The sequence below is a fragment of the Haliotis rufescens genome, unplaced genomic scaffold, assembly GCF_023055435.1.
Source record: "Haliotis rufescens isolate VD_foot unplaced genomic scaffold, xgHalRufe1.0.p SCAF_6, whole genome shotgun sequence".
In the NCBI taxonomy this organism is placed as follows: Eukaryota; Metazoa; Mollusca; class Gastropoda; order Lepetellida; family Haliotidae; genus Haliotis; species Haliotis rufescens.
Window position 1 is genome coordinate 37,981,516 of NW_025964334.1, and position 22,649 is coordinate 38,004,164.

Consider the following 22,649-nt stretch of genomic DNA (forward strand, 5'->3'; position numbering starts at 1 on the left):
TGTATTTGGCTTACTCAGAAATATTTGTGACTCACATACTCAGACCCCCTGCTCCATGCCGGTAAGTCTGCTCAGGAAATAAAATAGGGGGTAGCTGCTACAATAGGGACAGGTTAATTATTTATTGGCAAGTTATGGACAGATTAGAAAGGGTAAGAAATAGATTATGAATGATTACAATTTGATGAGTGTTATGGTGGTCTGGAGTTGCAGGAGGTTAGTTTGAGTGTCATTGTGACACTCAAATAATGATCCTGAAGAGACCATGTTGGAAGAAGGCTTCATGAAGTCCTAATTGCATAGAATTGATGTTCTTTTTATTTTAATGGAAAGGGTAGCCAAATGGATATGTTGGATATGTTGGAATGTACTAGTACGGGTTTGATTTTCCAGTGATCTTGGAGCTAAAGGCAATTGTAACTCCCATACCTAAAACATAAACTTACAATTATCATAGGTAAGATCGTTTTGTACAACGAGGTCCAAGGCTCCTTCCACAAAATCATGTCCAATCTACATACTGTCTTAGTCATTATTAAGGAATGGGAGTTGCTAACATCTTAGCACTGAGATAGCTTTGTTGACAGAGGTCCAGATTGGGCCCTTTTGTGTGCCCTTGCCTTGAAATAACTTTACTATTGTTTCTGAGAGTATATATGCTGGTCAGTATATTGTCAATGTTGTAACATGGTGTACTTTGTTCCAGGGCGCCAGAGATATTGCTGGGCTTGCCGTTCTGTGAGGCTATTGACATGTGGTCCCTAGGATGTGTCATAGCAGAGCTGTTCTTGGGCTGGCCCCTCTATCCAGGGTCGTCAGAATATGACCAAGTGAGTACCTTGTATTAGCTTAACTCATGTTTTTACATTTGTTTGTTTTATTTATTGTTTTACAGGTTATGCCAAAACTATGAAAAGGTCAACATATAAAGTTAATAATATTTAAAAATGGAGGTAAATAAAATATGAATGAAACTACTCTAACACTGGTATCATTTGAGGGCTATAATTCTGAACCAACTGTCAATGCTTCAGTTTTGCTTCAAATTGGAACGGATTAAAACTGACAGAAAAGGTCAACATCTTTGTCTCGGTCACACAGGACTAGCTACGTACAAACTAAGAGGACTAGTAAAATGAAGTTCCCAGAGGACTAGTCTCAAACAGACAAATTTCTAAGGCTGTAGTATTATTCTCTTCTCTAACATTTGTTTCAGAAAGCAATCCTTGCAAGGTGTTTGCAGGGACTTGATGAAAGTGACGGTGCTATTGATCACATGTGACATGAGTTTTGATCTGTTTCAGATTCGTTATGTTTCCCAAACCCAAGGGCTACCTGCTGAACACATGCTTAGCTCGGCCACTAAGACGACGCGCTTCTTTGTGCGAGACAATACTGATAGTAGTTACCCATTCTGGAGGTTGAAGGTCAGTGTGCTACAATGTATCAAGTACATGCCTGTCCATCTGTCAGGGTTTTGTATCAGTTCTATTTTATGGACATTGACTGATTGTTAGATCTGTCCTAACAAAAGTAATGAAATGTTACAAATGTCTGGCTCAAACAAAACACCCTGTTTCGGTTTGATGCACTATGATAAATGATTACTACTATTTCAGTGTTCAAATTTAGTCAAGCACCCTATCAATCTCAAATATTCAAAAAAATGGTTACAGGGGTTTATCTAGGATTCCAAACAGAAGTTACATTGGCAAACAAGTTAGGGAAGAAATCATTTTGTTCAATATTGGGATTTTTGGAAGGTTTTTTTTTTTCCCTTTTCTTAAATTCAAAGGTATTTTACCAATGTAAATAATACTCTACAACTAAGAATGAAAGCTTCTTCCCCTTTATCATGTTTATGTGTTATCAGAGAAGTACAAGTCCTTGCATGGTCGTACCATTATTAATGTAAATATATGAACATGAATTGGGAAGGATTTTATATCCAATTTAGGAATTTTACTGACATTTGCTAAAGACTATCGGATATTGGTCTCTTGGCAGGCCCAGATAAATCCCTGGGTTATGACAAGTGCCCCTGAGTTTCTTTCTCATTTTCGAACACTGACATTGTTTCAGTTTATATTTAATATATGTTTGTCACGATGTTGGACTAGCTGAGACTTGTGTTACATGTACAGCCGGGTTGGATGACACCAGTGTGTTCCTGTTTCAGTCCCCTGAGGAACATGAAGCAGAAACTAAAATCAAGTCCAAAGAGGCGAGGAAGTACATCTTCAATTGCCTGGACGACATTGGGCAGGTGGGAATGAGAGTAAATAGCTTTAGCTTTCTTTCCACACACTCTACACACTCTACACACTTTCACACCCTAGCTAGCTAGCTGCGTCTCTGTAGTTAACCTGCTTGTAGAGTATACTTGTTTGAACAGCCTTCCTTTTGCTATTTAAAGCTGTGATTTCCCCATAGTCTTGTAAAATAAATGATATGTTTCATATGAAATTGAGATTAGCTAGAGAGGGTAGTGAACCCTTAGGGTTTGTGAGTTTACTGTCATGCATGTGTGGGGTTGGCTGCATGTGTATGATATGTGATGACCAATTTTATTGATGTAATGCTGCAAAAAGAATTGTTACAAAATGTAATCAAGTTTTTGTTTATCAACTTATATATATGCATTGTATGCTTTGTTTTGATTCTAAGACAGACCCTGTAAGCAGTCTGCAACTTTTACACTAGTCGGAAGCCTGAGTCTAGAAAATTTCTGTTCAGTCTAGTAAGATCAGCTAATAAAAGAACATACAATAACACAAAAGGTACTAAAACAGCTAACCGCCAAGTTCGGGCTGGTAGACTCTTTGGCAGAGACTGCACATTTTTAAAATGATATTTAAAAACATTATATGAAACAATGGGGCAAAAAGCATTCACGTACAATGTGAAATAAACTGTGCAATTTTGTGTTCCAGATCAACGTTCCAACAGACTTGGAAGGAAGTGAACTCTTGGCGGAGAAAGTGGACCGCCGTGAATTCATTGACCTTCTCAAGCGAATGTTGACCTTGGACCAAGAGCGACGCATCACGCCGGGCGAGGCGTTAAATCATCACTTTATAGGCATGGGGCACCTGGTGGATTATGCTCATACCAACATGTACGTTCAGTTTCTGTTCCATCTGGGGATGAGATTGAATCTTGTTGAAGATATGATTCAGGGATAATGCAGTCATATTGTTTTGTCTTTTTGGACTGGTACTATTTGGATATGTGATCACCCTGGAAGACTTACCATCTGATCTGCAGTCTAAGACACCTTAATGTAGCAGAATTGTGCCCCTTAGGTCTGCCAGGAGCCTATGATCACAGATTTAGATCCCAGTTTCAGCCTGATTATGATCCTTGTTTTTATCAGTGCCATTTCATGGCATGTGAGAAAAAAATTGTTTACAAGAAGCAGAGATGTTGTAAAATGTACGTATTATATACATTTTCCAAGTAGAATTGTTGAATGTGCTCTCTATAGAAGTTCATCTTTTGCCATAGCAAATATTTTGTGAATTATCAATGGGGGACAACTCTATATTGTCTCATTTTTTTCAGAACAAAACAAAGTGTTCAGGCAATGGAGATCTGTCGACGACAGAGAACGTCTGTGTACGACATGAACCAGAACAGCAACAGTATGATGACAAACGTGGTGCCGTCATCCAACGGCAACTTCACAGTCACATTCAATAACCAGATAAACGCATTACATTCTCAGGTACTTGCCTTTTTGAATCTGCTCTGCTCTTTTCATTGTTGGGCTTCTTTGTAATGGCCTCCTTAAGGGCTATTTTTTTTTATCTCGGTTGTTTATTCTACAACTAGTAAGGGCCCAAATTGAAATAATCCTGTTGCATATCAATATGGGCAGGATTTGGTAGTCTTGTCCAAGTGACTATTAGATAGTTGGGATGATGGGTTCAAGTCCTCAGTGTTACAAGTGGTTCTTAGATAGTGACTTACTTTAACATTAGACAGACAAACTCAGTCCTGCAAGTTGGTGGAAAGTTGCATCCCTACCTCATGGATAAAGCACTGCTTCGTCTGGCTGAAGACCTGGGTTTGATTCCCAGCTTGCACACCATGTGTGACACCCATTTATATTGTTCCAATATTGCAAAGATCGGCATTAAATCTGATTGTCAATTGCATATTGTATAGATTCATTGGATTGTGCTTCTTGCAAAAGAGGCTATGTGAAGTATTTCCTGTGACGATCATCTCCCAGTCTGATTTTGAACTGATATAATTTTACCTTCTGGCACCTAAATTAATCTGGAACTTTGTTTTAGCTCATTTAGCATGAAACTTAAACCAAGGCCCTGTGAAAGATTTCATGTGATTATCACATCTTCCCGAGGCAAGGGTGTTAACTGACCATAACAGTCCAGTTTCCACCCTTGTCGAACTAGGCTGGAATTCCCAAGTTACATTTTGGTTATGCATAGTCCAATCAAAATCGCATAATGAAGAGACCTGCGGTTCGTAAACCACATGGATTTCAAAATGCAGTTTTCAGTCAAATGCAGGATTTGTAAAGTATGTGTACCGCCGACTGGGCATCGACAGATATTTTGGAAATCTTTTCATCTTTTAATCAAGGTGCTCAAGTTATTTGATGCCCTTGTGGGTTAAGACCCGTTTTATTACTCTATAGATCTTCATCATCGATCAGATCAGATCATCTTGACCGGGCGCCACCATTTTGTTTGAAGCAAATGCAAGTGATGATCGAGCCTTGAAATTTCGAAAATGGTGGAAACTGGATTTTATAGTCAGTTAAAGTCCTTGCCTTGGGAAGATGGACTATCATGGCACCTCAACAGTGTCATTTTGAACAGATAGTTTGTCTCCTCAACATTATTCTGGTATTTTTGCTCATGTAATATTGCTTATGATAATGATCAGCAGATGGCATCTCAGAACCTGGGCGGAACGTCCCACCAGAGCACGGAGATCCCGTATCTCCAGTACTCCCTCCAGTCTGGGACCTACCTGTCATATCAACCCCCCCAGGTGGGACAGCAACTCAACCAGCAGATTACAGCGCAGAGGAGCGGGGCTCAATTCAATCGTACAGACCCCTTCCGACAACCGCTGTGTATGCCATCTCTTGTCGTACCAGCTACCTTGCCAGGTAGGTCACAGCTTTAACCAGCAGTTTAAATAAATGAATGTTTATTTCATTACCAGGGATGTAAATTTCAATAGTTTCATGGGTGTGACCTTATGCTCTTTGAATTTAATGAGATGGACACACTATGGGTTGGCCACCTACTATACTAATAAAAAAAAGACCTGTGTAGATCCAGGTTGGAATAGTCTTCAGTAACCCATGTCGTAAGAGGCGACTATGCTTGTCTTAAGAGGCAACTAACGGGATTGGGTGGTCCCGCTCGCTGACTTGGTTGATACATGTCATCGTATCCCAACTGCGTAAATCTATGCTTATGATATCAATCACTGAATTGTCTGTCCAGACTCAATTATTTACAGGCTGCCATCATATAGCTGGAATATTGCTGAGTGTTGCATTAATCAACAAACAAACAATTTACAAAATAATGAGAAATATATTTCAAATTTTCTCTATCTTGTAAATCTTCCTTTTCATATTATCCTTCATGTAAAACAAACAACTGATGCCATTGGGTTGTTTCCATTGTGTTGATGGAGGACAGATAATATGTATTCATGTGAGTTTTCATTATTGAAATCTTTTCATGAATGTCAGATGTATGAAACTGGACAATTTTGTTTTGAAGCATGGATTGTTATTGTATTGAGTATTCTGTTTCAGGTCTTAATTCCCCCACCCGACCCAGTGGTGTTCCTATGGTAACCCAGGCCACCCAGACCCTGCAGCTACAACCTCAGCTCATCAGTCAGGTAGGTCAGCTCGACCTGGTCAACTTGACCTGGGTCACAGGGTCAGGTCAATGAACAACCATGCTGTACTCATAATTCCACTTTCAGCTCAGGAGTGTCTGCAGATAACAACTTGATTTCCCTGAAATATTTTCAGAACTTGATCATTTGGCAGAGAAACACTGTTTGCCAGTGAGGATAATGTAGATGCGTTTTGGCGTATCTGATTTCCCCCTCACCACTTTAATCTCACATCATACGATATAACTTGCTGTGTTTAGTTTTGGTGTGGATGTTCAGCAATTGAAATGTGTTTAAAGCAAATGAAGAAATGTTTAAAATATGATCTTGAAACCCTCTATATCAGGATGAAAACAGTATTTCCAGCCTGTTTGAGCCATTTGTAACTACTTGGGTATGGGGGCAAATACACCTGGGATGAAGTGTAAGTCATTATATGCAGGTTTCTCAAAGTTCACTGACAAGCTGAATAATCTCCTCAGGATTGTGTAAACTTTCAAGGATTTGACTTTATTTTCATTTTTTCAAAATGTTAGTATTGAATCTTGTGCTCATTTATGGAGACTCCTGCTTGCTACGATATTGAGAACCCTGTGGGGATGTAGTGTCTTGCCTGGGGACCCCTGTTGTTGGGGAAGGTACACGAGGATCTGTGTGTAGGGGATGACAAAGGGGGATGGGCGGTGATAGGGGTTGTGGGGGGAAGGATGACAATCAGTTTGGAGGGGATGACAATAAGGTGGGAGGATGACAAGGGGTAGAAGGAAGGATGACAATCAGTGTGGAGGGGATGACAATAAGGTGGGAGGATGACAAGGGGTAGAAGGAAGGATGACAATCAGTGTAGAGGGGATGACAATAGGGTGGGGGGATGACGGGGTAGAAGGAAGGATGATGGACAGGGTGTGGAGTATGAGGAGAGTATATGAGAGTATGAAGAGGGGGGGGGGGGGGGGAGGTGACAAGGGGGTAGAAGGAAGGATGAGAATCAATGTGGGGGGTATGAGAAGAGGGTGGGAAAGATGAAGAGGGTGTGGGAGAATGAAAAGGGACATGACAAAGGGATGGAGCATGACAAGTGGGTAGGTGGTATAAGGTATGACGAGGGTCTGAAGTAGGATGACGGTGTGCGTGGGATTTACAGTAGAGTATTTGTTTATTTGTAGCAGACTGTTCAGCAGTCTCAGCACCACCTCACCCCTGTCACCATGATTGACAATGGTAGACAAGTGTTCATGGCAGTATGTAACACTTTGGTTATGTTTTCTTCTCTTTTGTAGTAGTACAAGCCTACCTGTTTGAGTGTAGTAACTTGCCTTTAGCTTAGTGCACATCTTCAGACCAAGGACAATAGGCTCTACTCTCTCTTGTGGCCTCAAAGCAGGGAATTATCTAGGTATCTGAACTAAGTGCCCTCGGCATGCAAATTGAAAAAAATGTGTGGGATGGTGGATACTTATTTTATTCAAAATTGTGATGTCTAAAAAGCTCTTATTTTCCCTAATTTTGAGGTATTTTAACATCACAATAATGTATTGTAAAGTATTAAAGCCTCTTCCTCTATTTTGGCCTTGTTATCGGTGATATATTATTACCTCAACAAAGTCATTACATTAGTTATAACTTTATTAACATGAGTTGGGATATATTTAATTCCAATTTTGGAATTTTTAATTGGCATTTGCTCCAGACTTTGGTTGAATATTGTCCTCTCTGAAGGCCTAGATAAATCCCTGCGAAGTACCAACATCTTGAACTGTCATAGTCAAGGTCCATACGGGTGAGGGAGGAATGAATTCTCAACATCACAAAAAATGAATATTAAAAATTTACTTTTTAGAAATTATGTTTAACAGAAACAGCTATTATATTCAGCTCTAGTCGGAATAATTATCATTTATGCAAGCAGTTGAGAAGGCATTTTTCCACTAGCCTCACTTTTAGCTCAAACATTGGGCAGATTTGTGGGGATAGTGGACGTGTGCCTAATATTTGTTTTTGAAAGTGAAATAGACAATAGTATTGATGGCAATGTTTTCAGTGTAGTTATAGCAGCAATGACATACATTTATTGAAGAGTAAATCAGTTAAGAAACCTAAATTTGTGAACCGTTGGGTGGTGGTGGGTTCATTTTCATGGTTTGGTTAGGGAAGGGATATGATTTGAGTTCATAGGTACTTCGCCTGTATGGATGCTGTTATCTGTGTCTTAAACTTTGATACATTAGGCATAAATTACTGTGATAAATTTGCACTGTCAGAAAAAAATATAATCCAAATGAATGTTAAGTAGACTATGTCCTGCCTGCCATCATGGCAGCTGAAGATGTCTAGCGGCATCCAATAGTATGCTCATCAATATGCTTCTATATTCATACATCTTGTCAGTCATATGCCTATTTTCTTCTTTTCTCCTTTGTCAAACCTTTGCTTTGTTTGAGCTCTCATATCAGTTAGTTTCACAGTTTCATCCATAGTTTGTGATCATCAATGTATGCTGCATTCATTACTGAAATTCCATGCTCATTTCGTCTTGTGACATCCTCGGGTATCCAGTGTATATCTTCACTTGACATTCGTATTATCGCTACGATTTTAAATTTTTTTGGTGAAATGCCAAGATCATTTCCATCTCATTAGAAACTTTGTTATGCCGAAGACCCAGGTTCACATGGGTACAATATGTGAAGCTCATAGATAGAAGTTGTCCCCAGCATCTTAAGCTGGTCAAAACAGGCAAATGGATCAGGTGATCAGGCTTTGTATCTTTAGTAATGCATGTCATTGTCCCCTGAGGGCATGGATCATTGCTCATAATGTCAATTGGGCGGGGGGGTTGCCCAGTGGTTAAAGCGTTCGCTCATCACGCCGAAGTCCTTGGATCGATTCCCCACATGGGTACAATGTGTGAAGCACATTTCTGGTGTGCCCCCGCCGTGATATTGCTGGAATATTGTTAAAAACGGTGTAAAATCATACTCACTCACTCATAATGTCAATCACTTGATTGTCTGGTCCAGGCTTGATTTTTTTTTTGGATTTTTTTTTTTTGGATTTTTTTTTTACAAGATGCTAGTATAAATGTTAGCCCAACAGAATGTTTTCTGTACAGGGTGGACTGGTTAGCTGTGACATCCAAGGTGCAGACTACGCCAAATAATGCTAGTCTAATGCAAAACTCAGAAATATCCCAACTGTATGACAGCGACCTTTAAATAAACAAGTCTGGACCAGATATCCAGTGATTGACATCAGGAGCATCGATCCTCTCGTTTTGGATACAATGTCATTGAGTCATCCAAGTCAATTAGTCTGACCACCCGATCCAGTTACTCACCTCTTTTGATAAGCATAGGTTGCTGGGAACCTATATTCTTTCCTGGAAGACACACGGGTCAGTACTGCTTTGTAACTGATAAGTACACCATTGATCGTAGATGGGCCAATGTGAAGAAAGCCTCTTTTGTCCTTTGTGTTTTGAACAAATTCAAGCAAATATCAAGCAAGCTTTAATTTAATTTAGTGCATGAAAATGTGAAATTATGTCTTAAATTTGTCAAAGTGTGACATGGCGTGATGTAGTCTCACAGACATTCTAAGATCTGTACTGCACTCCTACAGTCACTGAAGATGAATTCTTGCGTCTTGCTTATGTTGACTGGCTAATATACTTTCTTTGCTAAGCATTCAAAGGGAGGTAACTCTCATGTGGCCTGTCTCCAGAGAAACTTTCAGTCAGTGTTGTCTCATGTTGAAATTGATACCAATTGTGTGTGTATCATTGTTAGAAGAATGTTTTTCAAATCATTGGTTTTACTCATTTGCTTAAATTGACATTTTGCAGACAGTTTGTGCTATGTTTTATTAGGCTTGTTCATATACATTCTTGTTTCTCCTGACCTGACCTCCCTTATGTCTTCATGTTTTTAAGCATTTACAAATTACTTTTTAAACTCAGATGTCAATTTTGCACTGGATTCCGACTTTTGTATTAGATTAGCAGGGGCACCTTGCCCTGCTCATCATTGCCTTAGACCAGTTTCTCCCTATCTCTAGCCACAGGGGCACAAAAGAGGTCATTTGGTACATCAGAATGTTACAACAGTGTCATAAATTATGTATTTTGGCTATCACCACACTATAAAAATCTTTATTGATTTATAACATACTGAGGAAATCAGATTAAATGGTAATATCCTCACAGTCAATTTTATAGAGTCATGGGAAACAAGAATATATTTTTTAACTGGCCTTAGTTGATATTAAGGAAAGCTGTACTACCTGCGCCAATTACCCGACCACTAACTGCCAGCACTTGAACTAACAGCTGACTTTCAGATGCGCCTGATACTGAGACTGTCCAGTGCTCTAGCTCCCTGTGTGGATTTGTCTGGCGCAACCTTAACCTCAAGCTTATCTAGATATCTAGATATATATATGGCATTATCCAGTTTCATAACATTTTCTCACAAGTTTGAATGTTTACTTGTTACTCTTGATAGATATTGTGAATTCTGTTTGTCATTTCACTGTTTTCATGATGTACGTTTTAAGAATGAGATTTTTTATTTTATTTTCATTTTGGAAGTATATGCAAGAGGCCATTGAGTATAGTTCCAAAAATAAACAGTATCATTCCACCTTTGATACAGACCTATTAAAAGCTTTTTATTCATTCTTTTCATGGACATTATTTTTCTTGTAAATACCAGTTGTAATAACTAAACATGAATTTTTAACATTGAAATAATTTGAAAAGATAATGTTATTTATGAATCCATTGCAGTGAGCGTATTTTAACTTTGTGTTGATTTTTTGTCTCCAGAATGCTCAGATGAACTCTTGGCCACCGAGTCGGCAGGTGCTGATGGGGTCGTGGCACCAGGTGCCGAGTCTGGGGTCCCAGAGGGCGGTACAGCAAGTCATCCCCGACACCCTCGCCCCAGACAACTGGAGACAGTCAATCATGGTGGGCGGAGACACTTTTGACCAGTCTTCAACTGTATTACCACTGGTGAGTAAGCAGATACTGTTCACCTTCTGTCCCCTTCTTCTTTCCCCTCCTTCTGTCCCCTCCTTCTTTCCCCACTCAAGAAACAATCAAACCTGGTGAAAGGTTCAGGTCTATAGCTGTGATGTGCGATACCATTCTTGGTGTTCTTGACATGATATTGCTGGCATACTGCATAAAACAACACTTACTCAAGCTTAGTTATGGGTGTAAACCAGAATGTTGACAAGTTACTGTATCAACAGAATTTGTTGTGTTTAATACATTTTGCTAGAGAAACTCTTGTTTAGTTTATTGTTGTACAGGTTTATTAATCCCCTGTGACTACCATGTTTCAGAACTCCACCTCCCAACACTGGAACATAGGAATGGTGCCTTCAACGTACGGGCTGTCAAGCAGACAGAGCTCAGGGCAGTCCTCCAGCAAGAGACAGACAAAACAAAGGTGAGCTACCAACATTATAACCACATGCAAAGTTAGTATTGCTATTTATTCCTGTCCATAGTCTTCTGTTTGTTATTTGTTTGTGTTTTTAAACATTGAACAAGAATAAATTAATAAAATTAATGTGCTGTATCAATGTATTTCGGGGGCCTTTTTTGCCTGGTAGAAAGGAGCAAAATGTGGCCCAGTCTATTGTGCTACAATTTGCTTTTGACAGTTGCATCCCTTGGGTGTGCTAGGATCCTAGTATCTTAAGTTCAAGTTTGATTATGATCTTTTATTTGTACCATACCCTTACCTTTGCCTTGGTAATGGGTTTTGCAAACTGGTCAATTTCTTAGATCTACATCGCTGCAGCGGAAACGCTGTGATATGACTGAAGCTGTGTTCAAAGCTGTATTAAACCAAGCACATTCCTAACTGTTAGGAAAGACTGGTAAACATTCTTTCTCCAACATAGGAGCAACAAGGAGGTCACCTCAACGCAGTTCTCCCCCGTAAAGAAACGAGTGAAGGAAAATTCGCCACCACAGTCCGAAGTAGTCGGGCAGGACGAGACATTACAGATTTCTGATTGGTCGGGTTCCCTCCGACCAAATGTGCCTCATTCCAACTCGCGTCACACTATCGTGATTCGTGACACGCCTAGTCCCGCAGTCAGTGTCATCACCATCAGCTCCGACAGCGACGACGACGTGGACAGCTCAGGACATCACTCACACCGGTCCAGAGGGTAAGCAGCTGACAGCAAGACGGCAGCAACTTGTTTTGATTTCCATCTTCCACACACATCACACACATCACACACATCACACACTGGCAGTGTTTGTAATTAAGAATGTGGTCCTGGTGGCTTTGGTGGCCCACTCGTCTAAAACGCCTCAATTTACTGTGCGGAGTTGCTTCTCTTGGACACGCCTGAAACCTATGGTTGTGGGTTCAAATCCGACTATGTTTCTACCATACCTTCTGGTGTACCCCGCCGTGATATTGATGGAATATTGCTAAAAGCGGAGTAAAACCATACTCACTCACTCACTCCGTCACGCCGAAGACCCGGGTTCGAATCCGGACATGGGTACTATGTGTGAAGCCCATTTCTGGTGTCCCCCGCCGTGATATTGCTGGAATATTGCTAAAAGCGGCATAAAACCAAACTCACTCACTCACTCACTCACTCACTCACTCACTCACTCACTCACTCACTCACTCACTCACTCACTCACTCACTCACTCACTCACTCACTCACTCACTCACTCACTCCTGTGCTAATTTGTTTTACCAAAATGGCAACTGTCTAAGACATGTATCAGTTAGGAATTTCCTCCCTCATAAAGCTGACATGCTGGGACATGACAAGCATACTGTTAAAAGCATCGTTACACCCAACTCACTCAAAGAGTCCTCTTCATAAGCCTAATCTTGAAAGTCAGATGTTTCTTGGTTCCTAGGTTGAAATATCAGCAGCAGATATGAAGGCTTCAATGCTTAGTTTAACATTTATTCAATGAATGCAATGTAACAATATACAAGAACCTTATATGTGTTGAGTACAGTGGGAGCCTGTGTTACAGATCGCAGCCAGGGAGTGGTCGCAGCGCCCAGCATACACTGTCTGTGGTCAACAGCAGTGGAAGCAGTGGTCCATCATCAGCTGAGGTTTTCGGTGAGATAACGTGTCCTTTTCCCTTGGCGCCATGCCAACATGTTGAAGTAGATCTGATTCCTGTTAAGTGTCTCTCTTTGATGGTGTGAAGGTTTCACAATGATAACAAATCACTTTATTCTAAGTTTAGACTTAGATTCAGATTCACAACGTGATCTTGACTCATGACTGTCAGAAGTCTGTGTTTTACAGGGTTAGATACAGCCACTGGTTATCCCAAATATTACATTTGTTACATTTGACCACTTTCTAAATGGCATTGTGTATTCACTGTTAAGTGACCTGTCGTTTTGTACCAAAATCTAGATATTTTGCATGAATCTCTCGCCAAAAATGAGCTCTGGACTTGTAGGATGCGAACAATGGTGTCTACACCGGGTTTTGGTATTGGATTTCAAAGGTTGCTTTCTTGAAGGAAAGATGGCAAAATTTGATGTTGGTCATTATCCATAGGATAATCAAAATTCCTAGATGTATTCTCGTTGAAAGGATCACTTAAAAGTGAGTCAAACATTAACCAAGGCTGTAATTTTGAGTGTATTTTGCAGCAATTTCTCAGTGCCAGCGAAACATGAGCTGTGTGACGGTCCCGGACGGCCAGGAGTCCGACACCGAGGAAAGTGGCACATCGTCCGGCAAGAAGAAAGTCGTCTTCATGCCCATTAAACATGAAGATTTTACTGGCGCCACCAGTCACACGAACTGTCTGTATGGGAGCCAGGCGATTGGTGCAAGTGGGAGCACCACATCGTCTGCCTCCATGGCATTCGTGCCCCCGAACTTGTCAAACTCCTCCCGGAAACCACGGGAGCAGGCCAAAGTCACCCCCTACATGGCCAACATTCCACAAAAAGAGATGCCGGTATCGCAAGGAAGCAACCGGTTCCGAGTACGAAGCCCCAAACAGGAAATAAGATTACCTCCTCTGGAGGTTGAAGTTTCTACAGCTGCAGCCCAAGGAAAGCTAGCTTACGTTTCCCCAACTGTTAGATCAGTGGCCAACCCCTCCATCAAAATCAACAGTCAAACAGCAAGTAGTGCAGCCCAGTCTTCAAGCCACCGGCACCGACCAGGCAATCTAAATTTCATCCCACGCCAACAGGCAGGAACTAGTGTCAACCAGTTGTCACCTGTTCAAGCCAGTGTACAAATAGGACAACCTGTCCTGCTTAATCCAGCTTCTCAGGTTGAGATTCACAGGTGAGTTGACACCTTTGAAAATTACTGTTAATTTGTCATTTAGTTCCATCTTATTTCCTTTGAACTAAATTTGTTCACTTCTGCTTGTTCTCTGACAACAGATTTTGCGCAATGTTATTGTTTTTAAAAAGTGCCCTCATTTGTCAATTTTCTCAACGTACGAGATGCTTACTAAGGTAAATAGGGTACATTCAGTATGATTATAACTATAGATCATTTGTGGCACCTTTATCGCTCTTTGTGAGGTAAGTTCAATGAAGTGTGAGACCACACCATTAGAAATTGAGAAGGGAGGGGAAGTTATTTTGTCTGGAGATAAGATATTTTTCAGCTACAGCTGCAAAAAAAGATATATTTTTAAATTAAATCTATGAGCCTGAATATATATGAATATTTTTAATCACATTGCAACAATGTAATTTTTGTGGCAGACAATTTCTTCTTCGTTTTCATCAGCAACCTGAAACATACTTATACTTTTCCTGAATTTTCTGGAACAATTATTTTCCCCCTGATAAAATGCCAGGCACCACCCCACCCCACGAGAATATCATCTGGTCATTCCCTTAGATTTGTTCAAAATTACTCATACTAAAGTGATTCTTGCATATTCCATAGATCTTTACCCTTGAAAATCGGGTTAGAATTGGTCTTTTCTGCAACCCATGCTTGTCGTAAGAGGCGACTTATGGGATCAGGTGGTCAGACACACTGATTTGGTTGATCTATTGATCCTATTCCACTTACACTGATGCCAGAGCTGTCTAAAGTGCCACAATTGCCTGTGCAAAATCCATGTAGAACCTTTGTTTACCGTGATTATGTTTCAAAGTCATCAGCACTACACTTGTGATTGTGGGTTTCACCAATGTGGAAAATGTCTAAGACCTGCTTCATTTTGGGCTTTCTTCCGACATCAAGCTGACGAGCTGAAATGAAATACTGTCCGAAGCAGTGAAAGACTAAACCCCCTCATCTTTTCTCAATGTCAAGTACTTATTTCTCCCTTGATTGTGTTCCAGGGAGTACCGTCGAGGCCCCACATTACAGAGCAGTCCGATCCACCACTACATCGTCCCTGCCCACCAGCAGCCCCAGATGGCCATCCCAGCAGGGGTGGGGCAGTACGGGCCATTTTCCCCAAACATGGCCCCTCCCCCTGCGCACCAGAGCCCCCGCCACGTCCAGTACACGACCCACCCCCTCCCCGCACACATGCATCCCGTGCTGCATACGTCCAGTATCCCCACGTACCACACCCAGATCCACCCGCAGTATGCAGGAGGCGCCAATTATCTCAACTCATCAGCTGGTGGGGTGTACACCACGTACCAGCTCAGTCCAATCAAAGCAAGGCAGTATCAGTATTTTGCGGGATAGGGTGGATGTGGTATGCAATTCCTGTAGATATCTGACTGGTTGTCTGCTCTTGAATTGAGTTGCACCTGTTAGCCGATATTTTGGGCATTTATATGTATATTTTGCATAAATGGGACTGTTGAATTGAAGTGACAGCTTCGAGAGAGTGTCGACATCTATGAATTAGTCCCATAGTGATGGGTGCAGGTCAAGTCAAGAGAGACAACCCAGGCTTCAGATCTTCCCACGTGCCAACTCGCCCCTACAGATAAAGCCTGTTACCATGGTTACATACACTGAGAAACGTCATTGGCTGGTGCAGCAAATCCCTGATTTTCCTCAATATTTGTGATACTTCTAAATGTGTGATTATTTTCCCAGAAAAGCACCAAGTTATTTGGCAGTTACACTTTCCACAGTGCATTAATATCTTACCATGTCTAACGACAGATTTCGTACGTATGCACACACCCCGACAACACTCAGATTATGGTGGAGAACTGACTACAAACAAGGCAACGTAATTTCAGCTTCCAAGATTCCTTGCAGGACTTGAGTGGGCTTCTCGGAGTCTTGAGAGAACCTATTTTCATGAACTGTCTCCGTCAAGATAACTTGAGTCACATGTACCAAAAAATGCTGTTTTAATGAAAAGCAGGAGGTTGTGATAGCCTAGGGCAAAATGGACAAACTGGCTTTCGATTGGCTTCAGTGCTTCTCACTACAATGCATGGCAGTTTCCCATATTCATCACTGTTTTTGCTTTGTTATTCATTACTCAAGATTTGATCTGAATTAGCCACTGAGTTTGCATTTTAACAGAAATATTGTTAGTTGACTAGAGTATGTGGATTACATACAGTAGCTGTGGTTTTGTTGTCGCTCACAGGAATTTGCAATGAAATTTTTGCTTGTGTTTGCTTAACAAGATTTTCTATATAACTATTATGTATATTGTTGAATGGGATATTGTCTTATCATATTTTATAGGTTTAACCTTTTTAATACATTGTAGCCATGTATTTTAGCATGAAATCAAATATAGATTAATGGGATACACGTCTGTGATTGTCACCAGATGGGTTCGCAAGCTATCGTAGCTTCTAAGACTGTTGCCAGAAGGGGCACTTGGATGCAAGTAGAGAGCCAATATATGATATTTTTATAGGCTAGACTATTTGGAAATTGGAATCAATGTATTTTTCAAAGTGAGTGTCTATTATATTATAATCGTTGGTGTTGTATGGAAATACATGTGTTTTTTGTCACCCTGCATACTGCCGTTAATTGGAAAAGTTGGTGCACCATAGTTGTAGAATAGATGTTATTTTGATGTTAGACCTATTTTATTATTCTTATTATCATTATGATATTTAATATTACTATTGTAGTTCTTATTATATCACATTGTAGTTTGAAGTTTCATGTTGTTCACCTGTAGTCTTGAAACTGGGCAATTGGCTTGATGTGTCCATTTCGATTTCGGGAGGTCTGCATTAAAGAGGGTGCAGATAGGGCAGTGTGGAGTTTAAAGGGGATAAGACTGAAAGAGGCAGACAAGATTGCTGGAAAGATTAAATTTTCCTAATGGGACAAATTATCTAAGGTTTGCAGATTCAGTGCTGATAGAAGGGCCGGGAAGTTGTGATACAGTCAGTGGTGTACTGTTCCGAGGTTTGTCACAGATCATATTGCCCAGTCTGCACCCTCAGGGTTTTATGTGTTTACGGACATAATTGCAAATGTCCTCGCTCATGTTTCTTTGCCTTATAAGCTTGCATGGTATTGGGATCAAATTTAACAGTTTAATAATTGTATTTAATCCAATTAACATCTGGTACGAAATTTTGAAAAAAATGAAGTAATGTCAATTTCATGGTAAAGTCATTGATACTTATGCAGTGTTGATATGACATTAATTATCGGTTAGTAATAGTCCATTCATATCTTTGAAACTAAAGTCATTTTACAAATTCGACATTAAATTATGGTCCTTATACTATGCATGTCATGAGTTTTTGTTTTCAGGTTAATCACCAACGTCCAATTGTTGTTTGGTTGTGGTTTAATCTGGAGTCAACAGTAGGACACCTTGTGTATAAGCCGTACTTCCCTACCCGCAGCTCCCTGTGTGTATGTGTGGGTGTAAGTGTGGCTGTAGTGTGATAGCTTTCATGTTGGAATGTGGCGTAGCAGGTATTTTTTTACATGCCAGTATTTATATGTCTTTCAATATTGAAGCATTAACTCTATGATGTCATTGTGTCCTTTCGCAGACTTGTGCTTTTGTCGTCTATCTGGCATTGGTGGCGAAATGTGTGTATTGGGTGAAAATTATGTCTATTGAGTTTCCTTGTTATTGTGAGATAAGTCTGTCCTTCGTGTGGTTGGAACGTCATATCTGACTTTGGATTCCCTGTGTGTACCCTTTTTAAAATGGATATATTTTTGTTGGTGAAATATTTCATGGCATTATTTAATATGTCATTCAAATGTTAAGACTAAGTGTTGTAAAATATATATATATCAAATGAAAAAAAAAATTTGGTTATTTCAGATCTTGTAGTAACATATGCTTCTAGGCATATCAATAGCAAAGTGTCAGGAAGATTTAGGTTACAGCCAGAGCTTAAGTTTCATTATTTCAAGTGATTTTGAAAGGTAAGTTATCGATCGGGGCATAAATTTCTGTATTTTGGAAGTGTAAGTTATCGATCAGAACATTAATTTCAATATTCAAGTGGGTATTATTGGGATAGTATGATATAGAAAGGTGGGATATATTGATCAAAGTTTAAATTCCTGTTTCAAGTTCCTATGATTTAGAATTCAGACCTTAATATTTCATATTTCAAGTCCGAACAATGTCAGAACAAAAGCACAAGTTTGTTGATTATTTTATTGCATGTTTGGCATTTGTCAATCTGCCTTGATTACATAATGACTTATGATGCTGGATGACGGTATAAGTTAACTACAGATTCCCGTACCTCAGAGGGGGCAAGCTCCACGTCCCCACGTGTATATATGTATTGTAAGATGGTCATTTTTATATCCAAATACTGCAGTTTAGTGAAGACCAGGTGCAGGTTGCCCTCGCATGGCTTCCTAGCATCTTCTACCCAACTTGTGGAAGAAAGACATGTTTCCAAGTGTATTCCCAAGCCGCTGTGGTAAAACTATCCAATCAGGATTTTAAGATGGAGTTTATGTACTTAAACAATGCTGGAAGATATGAATTTCAAATTGCAAATACTCTATGTGAATATTCCTTGTCCAAGACTTGTGTATAGTGTGATGCTATTATGTATAAAATTGCACTGAACTACAGGTCAAATTGTAAGATACAGAACAGAAATTTATATTTGTACTTGTCCCCACGCGAGAACATAATTGTCCAGTCTCTAAATGATTTTGTGTGGTAACTAAGCACGAACATAAACAACAAAGGGCAGAGAAACTTGCTGGTTGGGTTTGATGTTAATTTGTTCTTATGTTTCCGTTCACAAAGAATTTATGAGATTGCAGCTTGGCTTGCTATGTATGTATAATGTATATTGTTTTTTGATTATTATTTAACTATTATTCAGGAATTTTTGATGTTGGAAGGTGATGATTGACTCTTTGTATTAATTTCTTCCACTTATTTTTCAAGTGTGTTGAGGTCACTTAAAGTGTGAGAGTGTTGTATTTTAACGTTGCTAATATCACCAGACAATCTTTAGTAGATGTGGATGTATTTATTGTCGATGCAAGGAGTTACATATTTGTTCAAAATCCAAAGACTATAGAATTAGCCGAGTTATTTATTAATGTAACAAAGTGAGCATGCGTGTAATGTATTACTATCAAAAGATTTTCCCATGTGGGTATTTTGATATACAGTTTCATTGTAATTTTGGTATTTTGAAAGCCATTTCTAATCCGTGTTATAATTGCTAAGTATTTGAAAGTTGCTCTCAGGAGAAAGGTTCCTCAGTGTTAAGTGTATAGGTTAAATTATTGCTGTTGTTTTGTCTTTGGATTCTGCACAAACAGGAATGGGAGAGATTTTTTAATACCTAGATACCCAGATTTATCTCTGGCACTGCATGTCAAAACAATTGCATTTTATTCTTGTGTATCTAAGAGGAATATTGAATATATATTTTTTGTCAAACTTCATTGTACAATTCAGATTTCATACCAATAGAAGAACTATATAGAATAGAGTTGTTGCTATGTTACACCTAACCACAAATTAAGCATTGTGTACTGTGCTCACTGCATAACTCCATGTAACCCCGAAGTCCTAACAGGATCCTATAGAATTTTAAAACTTGGGTGGATTGGCTTCCTGATCTCCTAATCACAGTGTTTTGGTATTTTATTTGTGTGGTCAACTTTGTATGACGTTAGCATTTTATCACCAGTCTACTTAGTATTGATTTCTGTAGCACTTCATTGTTAGAGGTATCTTAATATTATGTATTCGTTGTGTACGGGCACACTCTGACTCTTGATCCCACGTATTTAGTGCTGGTGTTAACCTACTTTCCGTTTCTAGCTCCATGTGTCAGTTTTATCATTGGCAGGTGTTGAAAACACCTATTTTGTTATTACATATCAATGAGTCATGGATTTTTAGAATGAAAAATGTTGAAATTTCAAATTTGAAATTAATTAGGTTTGGTTGTTGGGCATTTGGTAGGGGAAATAACTGCATATATCAATATAGAACCTTTCACTGCCTGTTGTATATCTTCATTGTAGAAAGTTTCATGTCATTTTGTAAATTGACCATCAATTTGTAAAACCTTCCAATTTTTTCCCAATCGAGTTATTTTTCTTTTGGAAGATACAGAATTTCATGAAAGAATATCACTTGTGAAAAGTACATAAACTTAAAAAATCATTGTCTCATAAAATTTTGAGAATTTCTTCACATTTTCACACTTCATCGCAGTAACCTCCATGGTAGTTGTCATATTCATTGCCACTGCATTTGCGCTGATCTTGTCACAGACCTAGGAAGTTGTATATTAAAATTGAGATTAATACTATCCTGCTATTTTCACTAATTTTCATTACACAGTATATAGAGTTCAACATTATTTCCATGTTATTTCATATTATATCCATAACTGGTATTTACTATTTAGTCTATCACCTAAATGTCATAGCATTTAATGACCCATATTCATTCCATTGACACTACTCCAATATAGCAGGTCAGAGTGTGGCCCAAATAGCTTTATTCGGTTTTAAATTATGCATTTTATATTTTTATCTAGTCAGTATAGCTAAGCGTGTGAGTGTTTTCTAGTTGCAGCAACCCTAGGGTACAGTAGGCTTGAATCAAAGGGTGATGATAGTTTGAACTTCTAATCCCTACCTTTTGTAGACAGCATTACATTTGATGGTAACTAATTATTTTATTCGTCTTACATATATCTACTATTACTGGTCTTCTTTCCTTCAATTTGGTGGTAGTTATTTTTCTGTGACTTCATCTTCTGCTGTGTGCAGTTAAGGTTGCTCTCATTGAACATTTCACATCTTGTGATTATTGTGGCGATATTCCCTTTTATTGAGGTCAGCTGGCTGACTGAAGGATCTCTCGGTAAAGTGCTGTCAAAGTTTGGACTGGAGTTATTTTTAATTTGAAACGGAAAAAAACCCTGCCAAAATGTGAATATTATTCACTGCAATATTGTTAAAAGACAATGTTACAACATTGTTTAGTCACTGTGTGATTGTGTATATGGGTATTTGTGTATACCTGCTGTTGAATAGATTGCCAGAACACTTTGATTCTTGTCACGGAATAAAGACTTGTCCAAGTTCTGTGAATTAAATCAAAGGAGAATGGTGTCTTGTCAGAAGAATGGCCAAGTACATCTCACCATTTATAAAGCAATATCCCTACCTGGTTAGCATAACAACTTTGTCCATCTGTGCAGTTGTTCCTCTAACAAGGCAATTGTTGATGTATTAACTCTTTTAACTCTTTTACAAACCTGTTCAAAATTTTGACAGCACTATAATTGGTGAAAAAATGAGCAAGAAAAAAAGGATTGTTAAATTTGTTTGTCATTTCACTTGAAGGGAACATTATTTTCCATGAAATATTTTTTTGTGAAACGTGAGATTATTTATATATAAAAAAAAATATGCCACTTGACAAAGCCTATGGCTAACTTTGTGTTATGGGTAAGTACACAATGATAAATAGCAAGTGTTATCCGAATGTTAGTTTGTTTTTCACACCATACCTGTGTGCAATACTATTCTGAAGTGGTTACTAGGTGTCATGGGTTCGCCAACCACTCTGTATCTCCAATGCTTGGCCTCCGTGCACAGTTGCAAGTCCATTGTAGAACCTAACTCATTCGGGATCAATTGGGATTCAATTAAAGTATGAGTATTCTTGATGTCCGACTTCTGTTTTCTCTGTTTTGTGTGAAGAGAGTGAATGATTAACAATGTAATCAGCAATATTCAAGCTGTATGATAGGCACAGGACCCAGTGTTGCAAATGAACACTATCAGCAGATCGTGGGTTTGAGTCCAAGATTTGCCCAGATCATGATGCTTGGTTTGTCCACACCATGTTTTTGTTGGTTTCGCATCTTGGAATAACATCCAATCCTCCCATTTTGAGAGGACATGCAGTGACACAAGTCACAGCATCGATGAACTCAACATCCTTTTCTGAAAGTACCACATGATCTGTTACCCCTCATAATTTACGAGTCATTTTGGTGTTTCTCTAACATCCTGTGATAACTGAAATATGGTCAAAAGTTACTCTCATTCACTTGATTCACTGATCCCTTGATTGTGGGGTGTCCCTGACACTTGCTCATATCAATCACGGGATCGTCTGAACTCGACCGACCGCCAAGCTGTATTATTGCCCGCCAGGCCCAGTTGTGAAAAGGACTGCACTTGGCAGTGTTGTGTCCCTTTTGAGCGCCAGAACCCACTCATCATTATCCCTGGTACATGAGCACTGGGCCCGTGCTTGTGGGTTCCACCAAGGTCAACGGGTGGAATATTGCCAAGAGTAGTGTAAAATAGCATTCAC

At 39.4% G+C, this 22,649-nt stretch overlaps 1 protein-coding gene across 5 annotated transcripts in view; it reads left to right on the forward strand.

The window, feature by feature from the left end:
* LOC124145835 (homeodomain-interacting protein kinase 2-like) overlaps window positions 1-21,993 on the forward strand; it is a 63,832-nt gene extending 41,839 nt beyond the window's left edge. Inside the window, exons 3-16 of one of the 5 annotated variants that reach the window (XM_046515783.2) lie at window positions 707-830; window positions 1,305-1,427; window positions 2,180-2,278; window positions 2,934-3,118; window positions 3,565-3,727; window positions 4,918-5,146; window positions 5,810-5,898; window positions 7,065-7,139; window positions 10,724-10,912; window positions 11,248-11,354; window positions 11,815-12,087; window positions 12,930-13,021; window positions 13,570-14,221; window positions 15,244-21,993. In XM_046515783.2, the coding sequence (XP_046371739.1) occupies window positions 707-830; window positions 1,305-1,427; window positions 2,180-2,278; window positions 2,934-3,118; window positions 3,565-3,727; window positions 4,918-5,146; window positions 5,810-5,898; window positions 7,065-7,139; window positions 10,724-10,912; window positions 11,248-11,354; window positions 11,815-12,087; window positions 12,930-13,021; window positions 13,570-14,221; window positions 15,244-15,601 (2,758 nt within the window). In that variant the 3' untranslated portion in view covers window positions 15,602-21,993. The remainder of the gene's footprint in view (window positions 1-706; window positions 831-1,304; window positions 1,428-2,179; window positions 2,279-2,933; window positions 3,119-3,564; window positions 3,728-4,917; window positions 5,147-5,809; window positions 5,899-7,064; window positions 7,140-10,723; window positions 10,913-11,247; window positions 11,355-11,814; window positions 12,088-12,929; window positions 13,022-13,569; window positions 14,222-15,243) is intronic. The other 4 variants (XM_046515784.2, XM_046515785.2, XM_046515786.2 and 1 more) reach the window with 4 other exon arrangements.
* The last annotated feature ends 656 nt before the right edge of the window (window positions 21,994-22,649 follow it).